Genomic DNA, 17,688 nt, shown 5'->3' with positions numbered 1-17,688 from the left:
TTTAATCATTGTCATTTGATTAAGCAAACTCCCAGAAGCATAATGACTCTGCTGGTCCGAATTATTATACTTAACCTCAGCATACCCCTGATAAATATAATAAATCAGAAATATTAACCAATAAAGTACTGCAGGGTTTTAGTTTTGATTCAATATACTGTATGACATGCTTGCATTTGGGACCTGATTTTTATCTGACCTGATTTCTCATTAAAACTGGATTTTTAATCTCTCCACCACAGATCATTTCTAGCCCAGAGCATTTTATAGCGTAGAGGTCACACTTAAAATTCTAATTTATTGCAGATTAAACCAAAGCACCGGCAGTGCACGCATTCCTGAACAAAAAAAGAAAAAAAAAATGCAGCTTGAATATCAAACCTTTAGATAAAGGATGTAGCAAGCCACTAATAATAAAGCGGCATGAAGAGAAATAGAAATTTCTACTGCAAAGCGCACCATCTGTGAGAGATTGTTGTTAATCAGTAAACAGTGCATTTATATCTAATGATTGCAATGATTTTACCAAAAAGTTGATTTCTGAGACATGATGCTTCGACAGCATCCCACACCTGGGGTTTATTTATACTCTTGTAATGCTCTGAGTGAGAACTGCAGAAATGCAAAGGATGTTCTTTTCTCCTCTAGAGGCATCAACAATTAGCTTGCTGTCAGTCCAAATGAATGTCAGACATTTCAAGAATCTAAGTCTACAGATTTCTCAGTATCGCTCTGCTACATCTCAAAGAGACTGCAGATGTTCTGCTAAATTAATAAATGTTCTGATCTTTAGGCATGCTTATGCTGGCTTACAGCTATCTCTCTCTTTTTAAAAACCCAGCTGTATATTTGGGCCTATTTTGGTATCATGAAATCAACCTGGGACCAATATGTGCTTCTTCCACCTAGTCACCTCTGACGCCTACATGCGCTCTCCGAACGTGAGCAGTGCCCACGCCATCAACTGCAACTATCGTGAAGTCTGCAGAAGCACAAACAGAGCTCTGGCTGTTGCTATGGTGACTGGGGAGAGCATTGGGGGCCTCCAGTGCAGAACAATTTATCATTTTAATAAGAATCATATGTGTGTTTCAAGGGGCGGGTCTGGGATCACAATCATTGATGTTCAGTTCATTTGATTACATTGAATTTGTTAGAAAGATGAGAGGCTGGAATGTATTTTGAACACTGACCAAGTTTCCTTTATTTGAGCTGTGAGAGCTGATAGGTGTATGCTGGGTTTATTATGTGATATCTGATTTAATTATTTTTCAAAAGATGAGACAGAAGACTCTCTGGAATAATGTCACGTATAAAAATATTAAACTGAAAGCTGTCACTTCGCTATATTTATTTCATATTCTTAATTAGGGTTTATATTCTTGACTTGGAAATATTTATTCTTGGCATAAATTCTTATCAAATGAATTTTGGATTTTTAGTAAACAAAATATTCTGTCTTGTGTCTACCTGTTCTCCAACTATTAGCAGCTTGACCTCCAGAAATAAAAGAATGAAACATTTTACCCACAGTTTTAACAAGCAAATGCACACCAAAATATACTTTTTTCATATTTGGACACAATTTTTCTTTTATTATTATTATTTTTTTATATAGATTCGGTTCAAGATTTAGCACAAGGGTTTAGTGCAAGAAAATATACTGTATCACCAAATTATAATTCTCCTGTTTTAAATTTTTCTAATGTAATGTAGTCTAAAGAAATAAAAATGTACGGTCAGCTTAAGAGCTCTAAAGGTCTTGTTGATTGTGATTCTCTTTGTACCAATAGAGAATACCAATGTTCTTAGCACACTCATTACTCATCAGATTAATTAGTCAATCAAACAATGTTATTTTCCAAATGCTTGGAAGTCAGCAGTAAACGCACCTATATAAGACTGGTGATCCTACCAGGGTAACCAACTATAGATAGTATTCTTCAACTGGTTTCCAAGTAATTGAAAAGGTAGTCTGTAATCATTTAATAGAGTATTTAAATTTGGGTTATTTTCCACTACATCCAATGCAGTTCGGATTTAGGGCACATCATTCTACAGAGATAGCAAACGGTTACTTTGTTGAACAAATTAAATCCAGTTTTGACAGGGAGGGTGTTGTTGGTGCCGTCTTCCTTGATTTTAAGAATACTTTTGACACTTTTAATTATAATGTACTTTTATCTAAATTATCAAAGCTATTTTTTTCTATGAACACATTAAGATGGATGAAATTTAAGTAAACAATATGCAAGAATCAATGACATATGGTCATCTACTACTGGGAGTACCACAGGGATGGATTCTAGGAGCAATTTTATTTAATCTATATATTTATAATCTACCTATGGTATGTAATGCAGATGAAACATTTGTCTATACTTATGCTAAAAACAAAAGAACAAGCTGCTAACAAACTTACTGCTGAATTGAACAAAGTCTTAGACAAGTTAAATCACCCCAAAAACTTCCATTACAATTACAATATTATATTATATATATTACAAGCTTGTATATGTAGAAATGATGAATGTACTGATGAATTATTACTGTCCTTTATATTTGATAATCATTAGACAGTGTCTTATGTAAGCATGTTAAATTAAATTTCACCCCAGTCATGTTTCATAGATCTATTGAAAAACAAATAATACCTGAAATCTGACTTTTCTATACACATTGTTGCGTGTAAGACAGCATCATGCTGAAATCAAAACCTCCTCAACACACACACACACACACACACACACACAGCCACCACATCCATTTCAGCCCGCTCTCCTCCTGACAGAAATTTAGACTCAGCAGAATCTGGAAGGCTGATGATTTGAGGAAAACCCCTGATCCCACATTGCAGGAGCATCATTCATACTGATTGTTTTGTGTTATTACAGAATCAGTGCGCTCAAATTAAATGGCCTGCCTCCTGAGTGATCATTTAACCCTGACTGCAGCGGCCAAGAAACCACCCAGGGTGCATTTCAGACCCACCTCTTCCACCCCACAGCCTACCCCTGCCTCCATTTCTCCCTTTGTGTCTTCACCGTCTCAGATCGAGATGGAGAGAGAGTTATGCTGCACTCCTAGAGAGCTGGCAGCGCTCCAATCCCCTGCGATGGCAACATTTCCATTGATCACAGCAAATGGAGACATGTCAAGTTACCACGGCAACTGGCAGGCCAGTGAGGCTGCTCCGTGTGCAGGCTGCCGAAAAATCTGCATGAGGACTGGATGGATCAGGAGCATCAGGGAGGAGCTGTGTGGGCTGGAATCCTTCAAAAAAGATGCCTAAGGTGTTAAACAAGCCATTATCTCACAGCTTCGAGCATAAAAGTTACTTCGATGCACTTATGCATTTGAATATTTCTGGTAAGTGTTTGCACATTTTGAAGCTGTGATCTTGGGAAGTGACACAAATAAAGCTTAACTGCTGTTTCCGAACACATTTCAGAAAGCCGAGTTGGTGCAGAGGATAAAATTGTGATCAACTTATTAACAATGTGTATATATTTCAATGTTTTATCACCCATTTCATCATGAATTCAGATTTCTAAAATAGAGTCCTAAGGCAATGAATGTAGAGCAGGAGCTGGTCGTGTACTCCATCTACAGGCTGCCTGCCCAACACACAACAAAACCACCCGACTGCAGTGTGCTGATAGAACTACACCACAGACTGCCATAATGTGATCTGTAAATAACAAAACTTATGGAGCCTAATTCCCCTCAATGTTTATTATAACATGGATAAAATAATCTCTGCAATTTAAAAACAAAACAAAATTACATTAAAAATGTAAAAAAAAAAAAGTTTTTTAGTTCATTTAAAAATAAGATAAAATGTTAAAAAATAAGACTTTTTATCTATCTATCTATCTATCTATCTATCTATCTATCTATCTATCTATCTATCTATCTATCTATCTATCTATCTATCTATCTATATAATATACATATTTAGATATATCCCCTAATTTTAATTTGTGCACATTTTCATTTTTTTTTTTTTTTTTTTTTTGTTATTATTAATGAAGCCAATTTGGAATCAGTGTTATTTTAGAGGTATAGTTTTTGTTAATATTATGAATTAGATTTTTTTTGTGTGTTTTGTATATATATATATAAATTTCTGTCACTTCAATATAATTTTTCACTTACTTTTATTTTATTTTAGTTGTAGTTATTTTAGAACAGGAAGTTAAAGTAGCTGAAGTAAAATAAGTATAAAAATATATAGGTTTCTTTATTTTATTTACTTTAGTTAAAATGTTATAATAGTTTTAGTTAACAATAATAACACTGGTTGGGAGTTTTGATATAAATCCACAGAACCTCATGCTCCCTTTATCTACCTTTACATTAATAAATTATATATTCTGGGAATGATTCAAGCATGTACAGTACATTTACATGGACTCGTAGTACCTTCTACTTCCATGAGGGGGTGACAAATCTTCCCTTTCATTATTAGACTGGGCCAAGTATCCTTTAAAATAAAACATCATTAGACGCGCAACTCAGCTCTCTGAGGAGGCGGACGCTTTCGGAGAGTTCATGGAGGGATGTTACACTGTGGATGTCTTTAGAGCGCGTTGACACGGACGTGGACTGTATTTTCGGGGTTGCGCTGATCGGATCATAAGGCAGAGAGAGGCAGATTCAGGGGAGGGACGCCAGCAGCAGCAGCTCCCGGTCTCACTGCTCACACACAGGGAAAAGAGACAGGGCTGACACTGATGCTGCTGCGCCTCTGAAGGGGAGAAAATAAATAAAAATCACCCGGGGCAATTCACCTGAAATTTGAGGGAAACAGCACTGGACCACTATGGAGTGAGTATAGTAACTATTCTTGATTTAGTGGGCAGGTCAGTGTGCCGCTGGCCCTTATAATGAGTGAACTGTGCCACACCTGCAAAACATCCCGAGCTCTGCTCTTCATATACAAAGAGTGCGTTGCCTACCTACAGCACATTAAAACGGGGTTTTAAAAATAAGGCTGTATTTTTCATTTAAAAAAAAAAATTAGTTAAATCGCATATCGTTTCTATATTTTGCCATGGTGTAATCGGTCCAGCGAATAACGGTATGACATCCAGCGGTGAGCAGCATCCAGCACACATGGGCTCTATTATATCCCTTTGCTGACCGAAATAGGCTTCTCCTTCAAGGCTTTGACACTTTGTGCAGTTGTTTGCATGCCTAATTTAGAAACAGCTTGTCTCTTTTTGAATATTTGACGTACTTAAGATGCTATTCATCTAATATGCGTGTCTGTGTACAGTATGTACTGTATTTAACCACTGTATTTGTAAATAGGCAAGAGGCCTCTAGTCAGTAGTGCTGATATTGAGCACTACAGCACGATGTGTGACTACAGAAGTAAGCAATATCGAGTAACTTAGGTTTAAGACAGAAATCCGCCCTTTTTGTAGCCTGTTTCATCACAAACAACTAAAAACTGACCAAAAATAAGCCAAAACAGTAGCTTTGCTTGTAAACAAACAGTTGGCGCATGATAGAATCCGGTCTGGAGCACTGCATCAGAATGGAATGGACTTTATTTCTTTAAAACGCATCACTTTTCTCGAACTCCACTCCGGGTTTTATATTTCCCGCTCCATGCACACTAGTAAGAGAAACCCCACTATTCACCTTTTTAAAGTATTAGTTCACTTCCAGAATAAAAATGTCCTTACTCGCATCCATGGCATCCAAGATCTTCATGACTTTCTGTCTTCAGTCGCAAAGAAATTAAGGTTTTTGAGGAAAACATGCCAGGATTTTTCTCCATGTAATGGACTTCAGTGGTGGCCGACGTGTTGAAGGTCCAAACTGCAGTTTCAGTGCAGCTTCAAAGGGCTCTACACGATCCCAACTGAGGAATAAGGATTTTATCTAGTGAAACAATCAGTCAGTTTCTTAAAAATATTAAATAAAATTCAAATGTATATACTTTTTAATCACAAATGCTCATCTTGCACTAGATTGACTTCACGCATTAGCTCCACTGTAGTTGTATGTTTAGTCGATTAATCATTCTAAAAATAGTTAGATTAATCGATTATCAATTTTTTTTTGTTGCAGCCCTACTTGCAAGTATAAGTTAAACTAAAAAGCTATTAAGTTATGATTTACATACTACACTGGTTTTTATTTATTTTCATACTGAATTGTGTTCTCTGATGCATCTCCCTGTTTCTCTGACTTCTTTTGCTGCGCTTGTGCTTTCTTTCAGCAATACAGCTGTAGTTAATTGCAACATTTCAGTATTTCAATATATTGTAGACTGAACTTAAACTGAACTTTGAAAGCTGGTCCTCGTGCAATGCAATACATTTGAGAGAGAGACGAATGATGGCTTAAAGTCATGATGCAACAGAAGCAGCTGCAGATCACTGATCGATTGTGACACACATCTGAGTGAAACTGATTATAAATAATAGAATAAAAAAAAATAAAGAATAGGGTGGTTCTTGGTGCTGTCCCACAGTTGTTGATTGGATGGAGGCAGAAATATATGTGAGCTTGCGGGCGTTTGTAAGAAAGGGCCAGGGTTTTAGCAGACTACGGTTGGTGGAATCTGGCATAGAGAGAAGTTGTTTTGATTATGGGTCAAAATATATTAAAAAAAAAATTAAACATGCATGAATGAGTTGTTCACAATAAGAGCATTGCGATGCATTTAGAAAACAGAATTGGAGGATTTCCATTTCATGCAGACTTTAAGCAGTGATAATCAGAAGAGATTTTAATTGAAATGTAGATCAGCTTCAAATAAAGATTGGTCGGACTGATTTCTGTATGCATGCAGCATGCTGTATGGATATGTGAAACAGCTTAATATGCACTGAGAATCTTGTTTCCCGCTGTGAAACTGAAAGGATACATACATCATGACCGGGCTTTAGCTAGAGGAGCAGAGACAACTGCCGGCAGACTTAATTACTCTAATGTACTCCACCAGAGAGAGAGAGAGAGAGAGAGAGAGAGAGAGCTGAGGGCTGGACTGACAGTTGCTCCTGTGGAATCTGAATGAAAGGCCCTGCCCATATCAGATGACACATGCCTCTCCATTAGTGACTCACAGGGGTCTGTCCGAAACCCCATAAATGACCACTCCATGAAGGGGAGGATGAAGTTAGGCGCTGTTTATTGGCACAATGAAAATATCTTCCCTGAAATATGATCTGAGCTGCTTATAGCTGACACAAAACAAATTGTATGGATAAACCTATGGTGTATTTTGGGTACTGCACGTTGCATTTCTATGACCAGTGCAGTTCTGGAATGCTAAAGCTGCTCTTTTCTCTTTCAATAAATGGAGTGTTATTAACCCTAGGCTTCAATGGGGAGGTTGATGGGCACGTCAGCTGCTGTTGATGTTGCTTTGAAACTCAGCACGCGTGCCGTTTCCACGCTGCCGTCCTTGTGAAGTGCTGATTTCTGCCACATGTGCTGAGGAATGCTGGGAAGCTTCAAAAGGATTCATCAGACTCCGTGTCTGAGCTGAGCACTAATGAACAGGCTTGAAACTGCTTGGTCAGGGTTCCTCAAAGGCGGAAGATGAAGAAGACTGAGCGAGAACTGAAAGAAGTTCAAAAAGCAAGGGAAAGGGAAATCCTTCCCACCATGCTTCAGAACTAATGTTTGCCTCTCGCTTCCTGTCCATTCTTTGTGCTGTTATTCACTATCAGTGTGAAAGGAGCTTGGTGTTTCCACATTTATCTGTCGTGGCCGAAACCCTTTACTGACATTATGGGGGATGTATGAGTTAGACAATGTTCTTTCAGTTCTATTCATTGAACAGTTCAAAAGGAAATCCACAGGGACGTGCCTGTTTCCCTGGACAGAACAGTGTTGATTTCAGTAAATCAAAAAATCTGTGCGAAAGTGTCTTGTATTCCTTTCTTGAAAGAATAGCTCACCCGAAAATCTAAATTCTGTCATGTACTCGCCCTGCATGAGTTTCCTTCTTCTGTTGAACACAAAAGAAGATATTTTGAAGAATGTTGGCAGCCAAACAATAGAAGTCAATAGGGATCAGCAATTGTTTGGTTACTGACATACTTCACAGTATCTTCTTTTGTGTTCTACAGAATAAAGACATCGAGAGGGTGTGTACACTTTACAATTTTGGAGAGCATTTCCTTTAATTTCAGTGCAAAACACGCAGACACATTTAGTGTTTAGTCTCAGGACTCATAGAGTCGCACCAGCAGAATTTGGCCTGTCATCTGCCACTGCTCAGCTGTGTCTGTGACCCTGTAACCAGACATGATTACAGTCCTGTGACACTTCTGTCTGTGAGGCTGTGATGAGCCTGAAGGCATGAGCAGCCCTGCACATGAGTTCAAATTGCACTGTAAATCAGAATCAGTCCGCAGAGTCTGAATTCAGGCTGAGCGTGTCATTTCTTTGGCAATCTTTAGACAACGGTCGTGACAAATCTGTGTGAATAAATGAAAAAAGGTTAAACCAATAATCTCTGGGCACTGAAGTAGTTAGCCTTTAAGTGTGTTTTATGGTTATGGTTATTAGTTTTGTAGGGTCATTTTAGGAGCATGGCTCATTGGGCGGATTCTACTGCTGGGATACAGACCAACTTCATTTCTGTTGTGCAGCTTTATTGAACTTTTGTATTACTTTCAGGTCCTTGGGTCATTTTCAGAAAATTGTGTCATCGATTTCCCCCATTAATTTGTATTTTTATAATTAAATGAACTTAGTTTTATTTTAATAATGATAAGAAAAAATAAATTAAATTTAGCTAGTTACGTCCATTATTAGTCATTTTTGTACTTAAATATTTAACCCTCTAAAGTTTAACCTCCAAAAAAAAACATATATATATATATATATATATATATATATATATATATAGGCTTCAAGTTCCAGTAAAACCAAGTAAAAATGCATATGCTTTCCCAAACAGCTGTAATTTTCCCTGCATTGCATGTATCCATTCTGCGCATGCGCAGTGTGAAACACAGGACGCTATAACAGGAAGAAGCTCCAGCGTATCAACTACCAAAGTCGTCTCTGTTTATCGAGCTTGGCATGAATGTATTTGAGAGTAACTGGGGTAAAACCTTAAGCTTCTTCGTTGTTTTCGTCGTGGCGCTCGCCGCTGTTTTTTACTATCTTGAGAATTCAGAGATCGACGAGACTTTCCTGACCTGAATAATTTGTCACACTGCGCATGCGTGAAATGCGTTAAAAAATTAGGACCTTTGTTCATCCACACGACCGCGACACATCCGTGAACTCAGCTGAGAGACATGACATGAAACTGTTAGAAGAATTTATTCAGAAAATATTGAGATGAGGTGCAGCTTTACTGAGTGGAAAACATCTGTTTTAGTTCTCTTGCATGTCTGATGTGATTTCTTTAGGGTGAAAGAGTTGCCTTGAATTCCTTCTTCTCTCCAGATTGTTTTCGAACAAGTGGTTCGTGTCAAAAGCAGCTTCATTTGTGGAATATGTTGTTCATTTAGCTTCTAAGAAAAACCTGAAATACCTGAGGAAACTGATGTCCTTTTATGGCCCCGATCCTTTCACAATCAGATTATTATTGCAGCCAAGAGAATAAAATGCAGATGTGGAAACATTTATTGATTTATATGGTCTAAACCTGTTGGTGTTTATGGTTTGTTTTGCTGGTTGATTTGGATCAATGCTGATGCAGCAACACACAGATTTGTATGACTTTTTGCACCCTTAATAAACATTTTTAAAATGCACCCTTTACGTTCGATTGAGAGCCGAAGAAGCACACGCCAAAAAGCACACGCGTTATTTGAAAGTAAAAACTATCAAATTATTGGAGTTATATATTTTAAATTGATAACTAGTTTGCTAATAGTGACACTGAAAAGAGCAAATTGACTTAGTAGCTTAGCAGTTTTCTTAGCTTTCCCATCACTTGCTCTTATATAACATTTCAAGACAACTTGGACGCGCTGTTGACAGAAGTGTTAAGCTAGTAAAGGAAATCTAATCGGCTGGCGTATGGGATGCTCTGACTGGACCCGCTCTGAGATCAAGCTGTTGTTTGTGCTAGCTGTGGCTGATAAGCATGTGACGGGAGGAAAATTAGCCAGACATATGACCCTCATTTTGCAGACGACTGAGCCTCTACTGCACAGAATCTGCAGCTGTATATAGATTTTTAAAAAGAGTGTAAAAATAATCAGTGTGAGGTGTTGACTGCCCTGTCAGAGGAAGAAAGTTATGTCATTTTATGCCTGACAATGCTGACCTAACACTGAACCCAGGAACGCTTTCTTTTTGAAGATACTGCGTCTGCTATTCAAATTTCACGTTGACAATGGGTTTACATTGTAAGAAATGTGACTAAGTGTTCACTAATATGGGTAGCTATATCACTATTATGGCTGCACAATTAATCAAAACTGTGATATGTGATTATTAAATGGTGATCATAATGTCAAATAAAATTATGATTATAAATATTATAATATTATATTATTAAATAATATTTTTTACAGTTAAATATTACAATAGTATTTTGTTTTATTTGTTTATTAGTAATTCTTATTTCATAATAAATCTTATTTCAGTTTTATTTAGGTTCAGTAATTTTATTTTAATGGCAATGTATAGGTCCTTTTCTATGCCATTAAAGTGAAATATATAAATATACAAACCCGATTCCAAAAAAGTTGGTAAAATTGTGAGTAAAAAAGGAATGGAATAATTTACAAATGTCATAAACTTATTTTATTCAAAATAGAATATAGATAACATATCAAATGTTGAAAGTGAGACATTTTGAAATTTCATGCCAAATATTAGCTCATTTTGGATTTCATGAAAGCTACACATTCCAAAAAAGTTGGGACAGGTAGCAGTAAGAGGCTGGAAAAGTTAAATGTACAGGAAACAGGAACAGCTGGAGGACCAATTTGCAACTTATTAGGTCAATTGGCAATATGACTGGGTATAAAAAGAGCCTCTCAGAGTGACAGTGTCTCTCAGAAGTCAAGATGGGCAGAGGATCACCAATTCCCCCAATGCTGCGGCGAAAAATACTGGAGCAATATCAGAAAGGAGTTTCTCAGAGAAAAATAACAAAGAGTTTGAAGTTATTATCATCTACAGTGTATAATATCATCCAAAGATTCAGAGAATCTGGAACAATCTGTGTGTAAGGGTCAAGGCCAGAAAACCATACTGGACGCCTGTGATCTTTGGGCCCTTAGACGACACTGAATCACATACAGGAATGCTACAGTAATGGAAATCACAACATGGGCTCAGGAATACTTCCAGAAAACATTGTCGGTGAACACAATCCACCGTGCCATTCACCGTTGCTGGCTAAAACTCTATAGGTCCAAAAAGAAAGCATATCTAAACATGATCCAGAAGCACAGGCGTTTTCTCTGGGCCATGGCTCATTTAAAATGGACTGTGGCAAAGTGGAAAACTGTTCTGTGGTCAGACAAATCAAAATTTGAAGTTCTTTTTGGAAAACTGGGACACCATGTCATCCGGACTAAAGAGGACAAGGACAACCCAAGTTGTTATCAGCGCTCAGTTCAGAAGCCTGCATCTCTGATGGTATGGGGTTGCATGCATGCGTGTGGCATGGGCAGCTTACACATCTGGAAAGGCACCATCAATGCTGAAAGGTATATCCAAGTTCTAGAACAACATATGCTCCCATCCAGACGTCTTCTCTTTCAAGGAAGACCTTGCATTTTCCAACATGACAATGCCAGACCACATACTGCATCAGTTACAACATCATGGCTGTGTAGAAGAAGGATCCGGGTACTGAAATGGCCAGACTGCAGTCCAGATATTTCAGCCATAGAAAACATTTGGAGCATCATAAAGAGGAAGATGCGACAAAGAAGACCTAAGGCAGTTGAGCAACTAGAAGCCTGTATCAGACAAGATTGGGACAACATTCCTATTCCTAAACTTGAGCAACTTGTCTCCTCAGTCTCCAGACGTTTGGAGACTGTTATAAAAAGAAGAGGGGATGCCACACAGTGGTAAACATGGACTTGTCCCAACTTTGTTATATGTCCCAACAGATATGTTGATTCCATGAAATTTTAAATCAACTTATTTTTCCCTTAAAATTATAAATTTTCTCAGTTTAAACATTTGGTATGTCATCTATGTTGTATTCTAAATAAAATATTGAAATTTGAACCTTCCACATAAATGCATTCTGTTTTTATTCACAATTTGTACAGTGTCCCAACTTTTTGGGGAATCAAGTGTGTATATGTTCTTTGATAATGTAATGTTCTCTGCTCACATTCTGAATATATTTCAATCCCTGTATGAATAATGTAATTATCATCTCAGATTGGTCAGAAATTGGACAATGAATTGGCATGACGCAACACAGAGTTGCACGAAGCTTCAGCGAATGTAATGAGTGTTTGTTATTTTTGTGAGTATGGTGAGAAATTTCATTAAAGGCTATAATTTCAAGATTTTAAAATCAAGGAGGCCATTAAATATTTGTGTGAGAGCATATTGATCTGTTTACTTGTTAGGTTAATGCTGGAGTGTGTTATGGGGCGGCTGGAGGACTGCAGTGTTTTAGGGAGCATCTCTGATCCATGGAGACAAGTCAGTGAAACTTAACAGACAAACGCCTTTGCCTCCGAAATCATATGCACACATAAAAACCATGGGATTTTTCAACCTGTTATCACTTGCTAGATAAAAATGGTGTTTCTAATCATATAATGATGGTTTGGATATCTGAGATTTACTATACAGAGCAAATACAGTTCAGAGAAAAGCATAAGGCAGACTCTATAGTCCATGTGATTTTAGAAATACCAGCTTTAAACATCATTCAAACAGTCATATTTGCTTCCATAAGGATGTTTGTTTAGTAATTTAGTGGTGCATCAGGTTCAGCATCTGTGCTCTTAGCTGCTGTGTCACCCGTTCAGTTTCTCTGACAGGTGTTGTGTTTTACTCCTGTTGGGGGGAGATGGGAATGTGAGTGCAGTGGGTCGGAGAGCAGACTTCACATTCGTCTTTTCCCCGACGGCATCTCACCTCAGCTTTAAATGATTTGTATAGAGGAAGACATTCCACAGCTGTATCCTTCTGGAGATGGGGCTGTCAGCAGGGGTCCGTTTTACCGTCTGGAAGACCTTTTGGGATTGGCCCTTAGCATATGAACAAGGAAATGTGTGTGTGTGTGTGTGTTTGTGGACAAGAAATGGGGGAATGAGTTGAACAAGGATGTTCCTGATTGGAAAACAAACTTTATTTGTCATTAGGGGGAAACTTCACGCTGGTGTTTGTGTCTTTTGCTTGAGCCACAGAGGATGAGGTCAACGTTGACACGGTTCTTCAGCCATTTTCTGCTCTTCTTGGAAGCAGTTGCACAAGCCTTACAAGGAATTTTTGCAATTTTACTCCAGAGCTGAATTTTTTTCTTCTCTTGCTCAGTCAAGCTCGGCATGAATCAAATCTCAGATGCGTTTCTCAAACTTACCTCCTTGCTTTGTGGGAAAGCACCGTTTTAACCTGCATCTTGCAGTCATTATTATTTTTGAAACCTTTAGCAGATTTCATTTCTACTTCTCTGTATTTCTCATATTTCTCGACTATTCCAGATCTGTCTGTCTGTCTGTCTTTCTGTCTGTCTTTTATAATAACCACACATATATAACATAATTGAGTATCATAATTAAAAATGTGATGCTCATTCATAATTATAATGTGATATTAATGTGATGTCAATGTTTATTTTTTAATGACAAATAACAATAAGCTTCTATCATGATTCCTAATTAACACTTCAAAGTCAGGGATCTGGGAACATTTCCCTCTGGTAATTACAATATTGTGGTGGTATTATCAACTCATATATATATATTCACGATACACACCAATGTGAAGCCAGCAGCTATATAATTTTACACTCAGTCCTCAGATATCTCCGAAATAGCTGTTTGCCACCATTGTTCTGTCTACCAGCCTAATATATTTATATTCTCTCTCTTTCAGGATGTCAGAATCAGTTTCACAGCAGGAGCGGCTCCAGGCTATTGCAGTAAGTCAGATTCTCACACCACATGTTCCCCTGGCGGTCCTAATAAACCCACCTACTGAACCCATTTCACAAATCTGAAACTGGGTCAGAGATTGTTACTTCTTGAAAAGGGCTGATTTGTCTGCCCATGTCTAAAATTCTCTGAAGTAATGGTCCAGTACCATTTTATTTCAATTAAGCATTAATTTAGGTGCAAATGTGGTGTAAGCACTATTTATGTATGTATGTATATAAATATGTGTGTAAATGTGTGTGTGTGTGTGTGTGTGTATATATGTATGTATATATATATATATATATATATATATATATATATATATATATATATATATATATATATATATATATATATATATATATATATATATATATATATATATATATATAATACATAACACAGTAAAATCATACAAAATATAACAATTAAATAATTAGAAAATTACAATTGCAATTTAAACTACAGTGTGAATAATGTTGAAAACTGCACATTTCAACTGCATATATAACACAAATATAGAAAATAGCACAGTTCTCTGTATTCACATTTTGCATGAATAAGAAACCATAATTAGATTTATTTTTTGTCTATTTTATAGTGAAATCATGTTTTGGAATTTAAATTTAAACTTTGTTATTATAACATAATCATAAAATCACAAATTTTATGTTTATTTATTTACTTCATTTAAAAATAAATGTAAAATAAATTATAATTTGTTTGCTTTTAATATTTTTATTCATTTATTTATTTATTTTCTTTGTCTGTCCACAAAATCACTCTATGTAGTAGGTACACTAACAAAACGATACATGCGATCTTCCTTTAATTAAATTATAGCCAAAAACAAAAAAAAACAGCCCTTTTCTAACTGACAGCTAGTTAACGCCACTGACAAATATGAAATATTATCCTGTTTTGCATCTTTTCTTACTAAGCTAAAAAGAGGGCTGTAACACAGTTTGGTCTGTTAATCTCTGCACCTTTAAAGGCCTCTCTCACACACACACACACACACACACACACACACACACAATCACGCATGCCCTTCCTGCTGGCTGGGATTTTGGCCTCACTGACTGATGAACATATGTTCTCAGCTCATTTTCTCTTACCTGTGAAGATTGTTAACACTCATTATCATTCATGCTTTGGTCTGAGGGCAAAGGCGTAGGTTTCAACAAAATATGTGACCCCTCGGAAAATCATTTGGCCAAATTTCCAAACTAAAAGAACCAATGTTGAAGAACAGCGCAATCACTTAGTGGTGCAGAAAACAAGTATGGTTGTTTGTGTTTGCATGCGTTAGTTCTAACCTTGTTGTTTTGGATGTGTGTTAATATTAATAATATCTTTATTCGCAGGAAAAGAGGAAAAGACAGACAGAAATTGAAAATAAGAAAAGACAACTAGAGGATGACCGACGGCAGCTTCAGCACCTCAAGGTAAAAAACTGACATCTGAGGTCATAATATTAGGCGTGGCATGTTTCTGTTACAATCATTCTAACCCAAAATTTGACTTAAGTTTAATGTCTTCTATGAAAGCCCTTTCCCATGACATAAGAAAAAAATTATGTGTTGGTAAATCATAAGAATGAAATAAAAGGACATTAAACATTTGAAATAATGAGATGCTAAGTCATAATTTTGAGATAAACAGTAATAAATATGACCAATTATATACAGTGGGGATCGAAAGTTTGGGCACCCCTTGCAGAATCTGTGAAAATATGAGTAATTTTCAAAAAATAAGAGAGATCATACTAAATGCATGTTCTTTTTTATTTAGTACTGTCCTGAGTAAGATATTGTGCATAAAATATTTTAACATTTATTCCACAAGACAAAAAACTGCTGAAATTATTAAAATAACCCTACTCAAAAGTTTGGGAACCCTTGGTTCTTAGTACTGTGTTCTGTTACCTGATGATCCACGGCTGTCTTTCTGTTTTGTGATGGTTGTGCATGAGTCCCTTGTTTGTTCTGAACAGTTAAACTGAGCAGCGGTCTTCAGAAAAATCTTTAAGGTCCTGCAGATTCTTCAGTTTTCCAACATCTTTGCATATTTGAACCCTTTCCAGCAGTGACTTTATGATTTTGAGATGCATCTTTTCAGACTGAGGACATTTGAGGGACTCAAACACAACTATTTAAAAAGATTCAAACATTCACTGATGCTCCAGAAGGAAACAAGATGCATTAAGAGCTGGGGGGTGAAAACTTTTGAACATGATGAAGATGGCCAAATTTGTCTTATTTTGTTGAAATATAATTGTTTTCCATTTAGTTCTGCCCTTCGTAAGCAGCAGAAGATACTTGTATGTTTCCCGGTACACAAATTAAGTACAATTTACCTTGATCTTCAAATTCCAAAAGTTTTCACCCCCCAGCTCTCAATGCATCTTGTTTCCTTCTGGAGCATCAGTGAATGTTTGAATCTTTTTAAATAGTTGTGTTTGAGTGCCTCAATTGTCCTTAGTGTGAAAAGATGCATCACAAAATCATAAAGTCACTGCTGGAAAGGGTTCAAATATGCAAAGATGTTGGAAAACTGAAGAATCTGCAGGACCTTAAAGATTTTTCTGAAGAACGCTGCTCAGTTTAACTGTTCAGAACAAACAAGGGACTCATGCACAACCATCACAAAACAGAAAGACAGTCGAGGATCATCAGGTAACAGAACACAGTACTAAGAACCAAGGGTTCCCAAACTTTTGAATGGGGTTATTTTAATAATTTCAGCATTTTTTTTGTCTTGTGGAATAAATGTTAATATCTTTTATGTACAATATCTTACTCAGGACAGTACTAAATAAAATAGAACATGCATTTAGTATGATCTCTCTTATTTTTTGAAAATCACTCATATTTTCACAGATTCTGCAAGGGGTGCCCAAACTTTCGATCCCCACTGTAGTTAATTATGTCATAAGAAACTGAACATATGAAACCTATGCTAAACGTCAACATATGAAATGATGAGATAAAAATCCAAAATTATGACCTTCTCAGTCATAGTTAAGAGATAAAAAGTCATAATTATGAGATACTAACTCGGAAGTATGAGATAAGTCAAAATTGTACTTTTGTCATAATTTCAGTTTGTAATCTAATTGTGGCTTTTTATCTCATTATTATGAGTTAGTGTCATAGTTATGCCTGTCATCAAAGTTTTTATCTCACGATTATGACTTTTATGTCATAATTTAGACTTTTTATGTCGTGATTAGGAGTTAGTATTGCATAATTTAGAATTTTTAGCTTGTTATTTTAAATGTTTATGTCATGATTAATATTTATCAAAGTAGTTTTTTTCTTGTGTGGTGGAAGTGCTCTTCCATAATCTTTCGCTATTTCACTAGTCCCTGTTATTTATGAATATCGACTCTGTGTATCAGTGTTGACCAGACCACACTGTTTTGGTGCAGTCAGGGCCAAGAACACCCTGTCAGACGCAGGAAGGAGAATCTGCCATGGGGGGGTGATGAGACATCCTGTTTGTGTGAAGAGGGAAATGCTTCATTCTGCTAAATATAAGGTGTATTGTCTCCGTGGCCCTCAGGTCAGGTGTACATGATTGTGAACTGTTGGAGGTATTTTTTCCCCTTTTCTGTTAATGCTGTAGT

The 17,688-nt window shown here is 36.7% G+C and overlaps 1 protein-coding gene across 3 annotated transcripts in view; it reads left to right on the top strand.

The window, feature by feature from the left end:
• Positions 1-4,484: 4,484 nt before the first annotated feature.
• LOC128022501 (paralemmin-1) overlaps positions 4,485-17,688 on the top strand; it is a 36,537-nt gene continuing 23,333 nt past the window's right edge. Inside the window, exons 1-3 of one of the 3 annotated variants that reach the window (XM_052610141.1) lie at positions 4,485-4,830; positions 14,017-14,062; positions 15,425-15,505. In XM_052610141.1, coding sequence (XP_052466101.1) covers positions 4,826-4,830; positions 14,017-14,062; positions 15,425-15,505 — 132 coding nt within the window. In that variant the 5' untranslated portion in view covers positions 4,485-4,825. The remainder of the gene's footprint in view (positions 4,831-14,016; positions 14,063-15,424; positions 15,506-17,688) is intronic. The other 2 variants (XM_052610138.1, XM_052610139.1) reach the window with 2 other exon arrangements.

This window comes from Carassius gibelio, chromosome A11 (assembly GCF_023724105.1).
Source record: "Carassius gibelio isolate Cgi1373 ecotype wild population from Czech Republic chromosome A11, carGib1.2-hapl.c, whole genome shotgun sequence".
Classification (NCBI taxonomy): Eukaryota; Metazoa; Chordata; class Actinopteri; order Cypriniformes; family Cyprinidae; genus Carassius; species Carassius gibelio.
Note: the sequence above shows the minus strand (reverse complement) of the source record. Positions and strands in the feature narration are given on the sequence as shown.